Raw genomic sequence first — 8,387 nt, 5'->3', positions numbered from 1 at the left:
GCTCTGTAGCCTTGCGCAAATGACTTCACTTCTCTATGAGTCATCTGTAAAATGGGGCTCTTTGTGAAGACTTAACGATACCACGTGTACAAAGCACTGAACACAACATGCACATTAAGCTCCCCGAAATTGAAACTCCTATAAAATAGGAATCGGGAACTCTCAAGAGCAGTTCTGACTTCAGCAGAGGAACCCAGAGCTGGTGGGGAAAGCTGACGTGGCTGTGACATCCCCAGAGGCACTAAACACATCCTCCCAGCCCCATCTTCCCCGCAGGGTCCCGCCACCGGCCCGACCCCTTACTTGCTCCAACCACCCGCCGACGCCCGCAGCCCGCGGTTTGGGGACCGCCCCCTGCAGCGCCAGGTCCCCGCGCGGACTACAGTTCCCAGCGTGCATCTCGGCTCGGGGGTCCGAGGGACCGTCCTGCCTCAGGGACCGGGTCCAGGCTGCGTTCGCAGCTCTGGGCAGTCACCGTCATGCATACAGCTCCTATTTTTCGGGTTGCTAATCCCGTCCGTTGTAATGCACCCTATCCTGGGCCGCGGCCCCAGCAGGGTCTGTAAGGAGCGCTTCCCCCAGCCCTGGGCACCCGCTACGCCGAGTCCGAAGGAGGGGCCGAAGCCGGGCTCATCTCCCCGGGAGGACTCCCTCGGCCCCGTGGGGTGTCATGTCCACTGCGGCCCCAGGCTGGCCGCGGGGCTCTGCGGGGGGGCGCTGAGGGCCGGGCCCCGAGGCCGCACGGCTGGAGACTACAACTCCCAGGTGGCACCGCGGCGGCGGCGGCCACACGTCACTCGGGCCCCGCCGGCTGCCCCGGGAAGCAGCACGGGCGGGGGCAGGGGCTGGGGCCGACCGGAGGCCGGTGCCAAGGATGGGGGCCGCCCGACTGCCCCGCGCGTGAGGAGGCCGAGGGGCGCGCCACCCCGACCTGGGGCGGCCGCCCCAGGGGCCCCGCCACCCCCGCCCGGCCCGGCAGTCGTGGCCCGGGATGCGGAGCCGGGGGCCGCCGGTGGAGCTGCGCGGGGTGAGCGGCGCGGGGAACAGGGACTGCCTGCCGCCCTCGCCCTCGTCCCCCACCGGCGGACCCCGGTGGGCATTCGAGAGCCGCGCGGCCAGGCCCTCTTAGTCACCTGCCGCTTGGGAGGCACAGGTGAACCTGCCGCCCCACTCCCACCGCGCCCCGCCCGGACAGCCAAATCGGAAGGGTCGAGCCTGCCCTTTGAAAGGGGGTTTTTCTTGCTCCTGCGGAGGGCGCCCCAGCCATGGCCCTCAGGAGCCCCCTAGACACTGCAGGGACTGCCCTTCATCCCGGCCGCCGGGGCCCGCCCTCTGCATCCCGCGGGCAGCCTGTGTGAAGCGGCCTCCCGCAGCCCCCGGCCCCTCCCCCATGGAGGAGGAGGAGGGGGTGGCGGCCAAGGAGTGGGGCACGACCCCCGCGGGGCCCGTCTGGACCGCGGTGTTCGACTACGAGGCAGCGGGCGACGAGGAGCTGACCCTGCGGAGGGGCGATCGCGTCCAGGTGCTTTCCCAAGACTGTGCGGTGTCCGGCGATGAGGGCTGGTGGACCGGGCAGCTCCCCAGCGGCCGCGTGGGCGTCTTCCCCAGCAACTACGTGGCTCCCGGCGCTCGTGCTGCACCCGCGGGCCTCCAGCTGCCCCAGGAGATCCCCTTCCAAGAGCTGCAGCTAGAGGAGATCATCGGTGTGGGGGGCTTTGGCAAGGTCTATCGGGCTCTGTGGCGTGGCGAGGAGGTGGCCGTCAAGGCCGCCCGGCTGGACCCTGAGAAGGACCCGGCAGTGACAGCGGAGCAGGTGTGCCAGGAAGCCCGGCTCTTTGGAGCCCTGCAGCACCCCAACATCATTGCCCTTAGGGGCGCCTGCCTCAACCCCCCACACCTCTGCCTAGTGATGGAGTATGCCCGGGGTGGCGCACTGAGCAGGGTGCTGGCAGGTCGCCGGGTGCCACCTCACGTGCTGGTCAACTGGGCTGTGCAGGTGGCCCGGGGCATGAACTACCTACACAATGGTGCCCCTGTGCCCATCATCCACCGGGACCTCAAGTCCATCAACAGTAAGTGGTGTCCTCTCCCTAAAATTCCTTCCACAGAACCTCTCCAGGCCAGGCCTAGGTGGTGGGAAACAGGGTGAGGGACACCAGATGACACTGTGCCTGGAGCGAAAAGGGGCAGCAGTATGATACCTTCAGGATGAAGGTGAGGTAGGCCTTGCCGGCCTTAAGGGAGAAAAAGAAGGCTCAGAAAGGTTGAAGGACTTAACTGCCTCCCAGGCTGCAGAGTCACAATCGCTCAATAAACATGTATCCATGAACACCTGTGTTCCTGCGTGAACAGGACAGATGCAGTGCCTGCCTTCAAGGTGCTCACCATCCAGCCATGCTGCCAGAGTCCACCAGGCAGAGACAAAAAGAGCCTGCCCCATCTGGAGTCAGTGTCTCTCAACCCCAGCACTATTGGCACTTGAGGCCGGATCATTGTTGTAGAGGCTGTCCTGTGAATTGTGAGTTGCTTAGTGGCATCTTCAGCCTCTTCCAACTAGATGCCATTAGCATTCTCTGCCCCCTATCCCCAGCTATGACAACCAAAAATGTCTCCAGGCATTGCAAATGTCCCCTGGGGGGCAGAATCACCCCCCTCCCCCCAGTTGAGAACCATTTCCTGGAGTCTTCATAGGCCCAGCTGGCCAAGGCAAACTGGAAAAGACGAGGGAGGAATTAAATGGATGTGGCTTATATAAAAGCTTCCAGGCTGCCTGACAGGTTCTCCAAAATTGATTGGTTGGTTGAATAAATAATGGAGCCAGGTAGAAGGGAATGTTCTACAGGACTCATTTCTAGATCAAGGAGCTTCGTGTGGCGTCAGCAAGTATTAATTGAGCACCTATTAAGCAGGAGCCCAACTGGGACTAAGATAGCCATGGTTTCTGCCCTGACGGTACTCACAGGTTAGCAATTTCATTCATTCATTCCACAGATATTTCCAGAGTGCTGTGTGCCAGACCCTGTCCCAGGGATACAGCAAGAAAAAAAATCTTACATTCCTGGCTCTCCCATTCTTGCTCTGCCCCATCTCACTCCCTTTCATTTCTTCATTTATTTGTTAATTCTTCCATTTGGTATTTACCAGGCCAGATAATGTGCTAAGCAGAGCATCAGCAGTGGAGGAAGCCAGCATGTCCCCGGCCCTCACATCACTTACACTTAAGCCCTGAAATGTGAGGGTGCCCCCTTTGCTCTCAACACCCACATCTCGTCTACTCCTGATTTCTGTCACTTCTACATATTGAAATTTATTTTAATCCATCCTACTATTTTTATGAATATATTGCTATTCCCCCACCCATAGCAATTGTAAGCCCCTAGAATGGAGGGACTGCATCTTCCTTGCCTCCCAAGCCTGACATTTGTGTATCAACAGAGAGCTTGGCAGGGCGCAGTAGCTCACGCCTGTAATCCCAGCACCTTGGGATGCCGAGGTGGGTGCATCATCTGAGGTCAGGAGTTTGAGACCAGCCTGACCAATATAGTAAAACCCCGTCTCTACTGAAAATACAAAAATTAGCTGGGTGTGGTGGCATGCACCTGTAATCCCAGATACTCAGAGGCTGAGACAGAAGAATTGCTTGAATCCAGGAGGTGGTGGCTGCAGTGAGCCGAGATCGCACCATTGCACTCCAGCCTGGGTGACAGAGCAAGACTCCATCTCAAAAAAAAAATAGAGCTAATACATGACCACAATGTGTCAGGGCTGGTACCATGTCTGGGGAACTGATGCTTATGCCCCAGCACCTCTGAAATGTTGGGTAAATGGAGGCAGGGCCACCCAGCATGTTCCTGTTGATGGCTGGGGCTCCTCGGTCCTTCCTCGCCCCTGCTGATTGACAGCACGCCCCACATCCCCGGGTTTTTTGTAGCCAATGTTATCTGGCCAAAGAGTCAGTGGGCCTGTTATGGCCAGGGCTTCCTCCTGGGTGATGGGTCTGCTCTGCGCCAGACACAGAGGACACAGTGCCTCCACAGCACTGCTTCCCCACTCATCCTGCCCTAAGGAGCTCCTCACCTGCCATCATTCATTCATTGGCTCATTCCACCAGTAATTATTAAGCGCCTAGTCTGTACCAGGCACTGTCCTCAGCTCTGGGATTACAGAAGTGAACAAGGCAAGATTTCCCCTTCCCCCCATTATGGAATTTATATTCCGATGAACAGGAAAAAATGATGAATAGATGGATACCAAAATTTCAGAGAGTTATCAGGGGCTCTCAATGGACTAAGGCAAAGGCTGGAGCAGAGGGTTTCTTTACATTGGGCGGTCAGGGAAGGCAACATTTGAGCAGAGACCTGAGCAAAGGGGACCCAGCCTTACAAAGATCTGGGGAAGGGGAACAGTGGGGTGCATATCCTGAAGTGGGAGTGAGTGTGGCTCACTGGAAAATAGCAAGACCAGAACAGCAGGCATTGAGGCAGAGATGGGAGGAAGTAGGATCAGAAAGGCAGGCAGGAGCCAGATCACATAGGACCTTGGGGGCCATGGTGAGGACTTGGGGTATTTTATTTGATGTAGTGGAAGCCATTGGAGGATTTGAAGCAGGGAGTGACATGATCACATACAGATTTTGAAGGGGGACTGACTTAGGCCCATCCTGGGAAATACAAAAATAAAGCATAAAACCAGGAGATGTTCCCTCTGTCACAGGGTTTCGACACAAACAGGAGAGGTGGGGACTTAAGAAGGGAAAGCTTCTGCAGAGGTGGAGTCACAGGCTAGGAATTTACAGGGTGGGGGGCGTGCTTCCAGGAGGGGGTGGCATTGAAGCTGGGCTTTTCCTTTTTTTTTTTTTTTTTTTGAGATAGGGTCATCTCAGTCTGTGATCCAGGCTGGAGTGCAATAGCATGATCGCAGCTTACTGCACCTTCTACCTCCCGGGTTCAAGTGATTCTTCCACCTCAGCTTTCCAAGTAGCCAGGGCTACAGGCGTGTGCCACCACACCTGGCTAATTTTTGTATTTTTAGTAGAGACAGGGGTCTCGCCATTTTGGCCAGGCTGGTCTTGAACTCCTGACCTCAGATGATCCACCTGCCTTGGCCTCCCATAGTGCTGGGATTTCAGGCATGAGCCACCGTGCCCAGTCTGAAGCTCGGCTTTAAAGGATGGGCAGGATTATCAATTGTGTGACCCTGGGTGATTTGCCGATCTCTGCCACCTTCAGTTCCTTCATCTGCCAAATGGGCATGATAGTAGAACTACCTTACTATTATTGTTATGACTGGTAAGTAGCCAGGAATGGCAAAAGAGAAAGGTGGAGAAATTCAGAGCAATTATGGCAACATCACACACTAATAATAACAGCTAACACTCTTAAAGGCCCTATTGTTTCAGGCAATAAACTTTTACTATAACAGTAGAAGGTAAATTCTGTTACCAGCCCCATTTAACAGAGGAGAAGTCTCGTTGTAAAGATTAAAGTAAACTGTACAAGGGTATGCAGCTAGGAAGAAGCAGAGCTGAGATTCAAACCCAGGCAGCACACTGTATACTTTGGGGCCTCTGTGTGATGGAAGGCAGTAAAATATCCCAGCAGTTAAATTGGGCTCTGATGACAAAACTAATTCAAGCCTTTGTCCTGCCATCTTCTAACCATGTGATCTCTTGGCCAAGTGACTTCTGAGCCTCTGTTGGCTAGTCAAGAAAAATGGGTTGTGGCTGGGTACAGTGGTTTACTCTTGTAATCCCAGCACTTTGGGAGGCCATGGCTGGAGGATTGCTTAAGCCCAGAAGTTTGAGGCTACAGCAAGCCATAATCACACCACTGCACTCCAGTTTGAGTGACAGAAAAAGACCCTGTCTCTATTTTTTTTTCATTCAGATGGAGTCTTGCTCTGTCATCCATGCTGGAGTGCAGTGGCGTGATCTTGGCTCATTACAACCTCCACCTCCCAGGTTCAAGTGATCCTCTCGCCAAAGCCTCCCAAGTAGCTGGGATTATAGGCACCTGCCACCACACCCAGCTAATTTTTATATTTATAGTAGAGTCAGGGTTTCACCATGTTGGCCGGCCTGGTCTCGGACTCCTGACCTCAAGTGATCCACCTGCCTTGGCCTCCCAAAGTGCTGGGATTACAGGCGTGAGCCGCTGCTCCTGGCCAACCCTGTCTCTTTAAAAAAAAAAGAAAGAAGAAGGGGGAGGTCGTTTGTGAGTCAATTCGTATAGAGAGCTTAGCACAGTACAAACACTAGCCATGATCCTCATCACTGTTAGTGACAACCCTGGTAGAAAGTAAGCTGGAACCACCCAGTATGTTTAGGGAACACATCAGTCAGATTTTATCACAATAATGCTGTGTAATAAGCTACCCCCAAAACTTGGCATCTTAAAACAACCATTGTTTATTAGTGCTGGTGCATTTGCGGACCAGCTGGAGGGTAAACCGATGGAGGCTGGGCTCAGCTGGAGAGGCTTTGCTCCAAGTAGCTCTCATCTTCTTGGACAAGCAGGGTAGCTGAGGCATGTTGTCATGGTGATCAGACAAGTGCAAGAGGGCCCGCAGACATGCGAGGCCTCGGCTTGGAATTGGCACCTTGTCATTCTTAGCCAAAGCAAGTCATACAGCTGAGCCAGAGTTAGGGTGCACTCTGCCCTTTTTTTTTTTTTTTTTTTTTTTCTGAGAACAGAGTCTCACTCTGTCACCCAGGCTGGAGTGCAGTGGCGCAATCTCGGCTCACTGCAACCTCCACCTCCCAGGTTCAAGTGATTCTCATGCCTCAGCCTTCTGAGTAGCTGGGATTACAGGCGAGCACCATGATCCCCGGCTCATTTTTGTATTTTTAGTAGAGATGGGGTTTCACCATGTTGGCCAGGCTGTTCTCAAACTCCTGACCTCAAGTGATCCACCCACCTCAGCCTCCCAAAGTGCTGGGATGACAGGTGTGAGCCACCATGCCCAGCCGTACTCTGCCTCTTTAGCAGAAAGAATGGCAAAGTCTCGTGGCAAAGAGTGTGGACACAGGAAGGGGTAGAATTGGGACCCTGACTGCAGTGTGCCACAGGGGTGACAGACACAATGGGGAAGCCATGTTCCTCCCTTCTGCCCAAGGTTTGCAGTTCCTGCTTCCAGGGTAGCTGGGAACTCAAGGCCTGGATGACCAAGACCTTGGCTGTTGTTTCTTTTTTTTGAGACAAGGTCTCACTCTGTTGCCCAGGCTGGAGTGCAATGGCAAGACCATGGCTCACTGCAGCCTCAACCTCCCAGGCTCAAGTGATCCTCCCAACTCAGCCTCCCAAGTAGCTGGGACTATAGACACGCACCACCACAACCAGGTATTTTTACAAATTTTTTGTAGAGATGGGGTCTTGCTATGTTGCACAGGCTGGTCTCGAACTCCTGGGCTCAAGTGACCTGCTTCAGCCTTGGCTGTTGGTTCTCGACCATTCATGGAGCTCCCCAAAGCCCAGGACAGAGTCAGGAGGGCAGAGGATGCAGGAGGAGCTCCCTGCTCCCTCATGGGAGCCTGGGACAGGGATTAGACCTGGGTGGAGGGGCTCATGGATGTTCCAGGCCAAGAAAGGAACTGCCACAGAGTAGGGCAGCCTGAGGCAGTGACAGGAGAGACGTGTTTCTGACTGAGGCAGCGGGCCGGAACACTTGGGTCTGCAACACGGCAAGTCTGGGGTGACCCACCTTTCTTCCCACCCCACAGTCCTGATCCTGGAGGCCATCGAGAACCACAACCTCGCAGACACGGTGCTCAAGATCACAGACTTTGGCCTCGCCCGCGAGTGGCACAAGACCACCAAGATGAGCGCCGCGGGGACCTATGCCTGGATGGCTCCGGAGGTTATCCGTCTCTCCCTCTTCTCCAAAAGCAGTGATGTCTGGAGGTGCTGAAAGGCGCGGCCGGGATGACCTCTGCGGAGTGGGGGAGGGAGGAAGGGGTGAGGGCAGAGTGGGAGGGAGGGTCTCCTGCTGAAGCCAGGATCTCAGTCTGACAAAGGGGCCTGCTGGCAAGGTCAGGCCACCAGACAAGTGCCGGTTACCTGTTCAGCTAGCACAAATGGCAACTAGGGGGCACACTGGATTAGAATAAAAAATTCATGGCCGGGCGCGGTGGCTCAAGCCTGTAATCCCAGTACTTTGGGAGGCCGAGACGGGCGGATCACGAGGTCAGGAGATCGAGACCATCCTGGCTAACACGGTGAAACCCCGTCTCTACTAAAAAAGCTACAGAAAACTAGCTGGGCGAGGTGGCGGGCGCCTGTAGTCCCAGCTACTCCTGAGGCTGAGGCAGGAGAATGGCGTAAACCCGGGAGGCGGAGCTTGCAGTGAGCTGAGATCTGGCCACTGCACCCCAGCCTGGGCGACAGAGCAAG

General features: G+C 55.4%; 1 protein-coding gene across 1 annotated transcript in view; it reads left to right on the top strand.

The window, feature by feature from the left end:
- The first annotated feature begins 797 nt into the window (after positions 1–797).
- The window catches only part of MAP3K10 (mitogen-activated protein kinase kinase kinase 10), a 23,474-nt gene continuing 15,884 nt past the window's right edge, over positions 798–8,387 (top strand). The window contains exons 1-2 of the mRNA XM_023229344.2: positions 798–2,072; positions 7,718–7,898. Of these exons, the coding sequence (XP_023085112.2) occupies positions 1,391–2,072; positions 7,718–7,898 (863 nt within the window). The 5' untranslated portion in view covers positions 798–1,390. The remainder of the gene's footprint in view (positions 2,073–7,717; positions 7,899–8,387) is intronic.

The sequence above is a fragment of the Piliocolobus tephrosceles genome, chromosome 21 (genome assembly GCF_002776525.5).
Source record: "Piliocolobus tephrosceles isolate RC106 chromosome 21, ASM277652v3, whole genome shotgun sequence".
In the NCBI taxonomy this organism is placed as follows: Eukaryota; Metazoa; Chordata; class Mammalia; order Primates; family Cercopithecidae; genus Piliocolobus; species Piliocolobus tephrosceles.
This window is presented reverse-complemented; position numbering and strand designations above follow the sequence as displayed.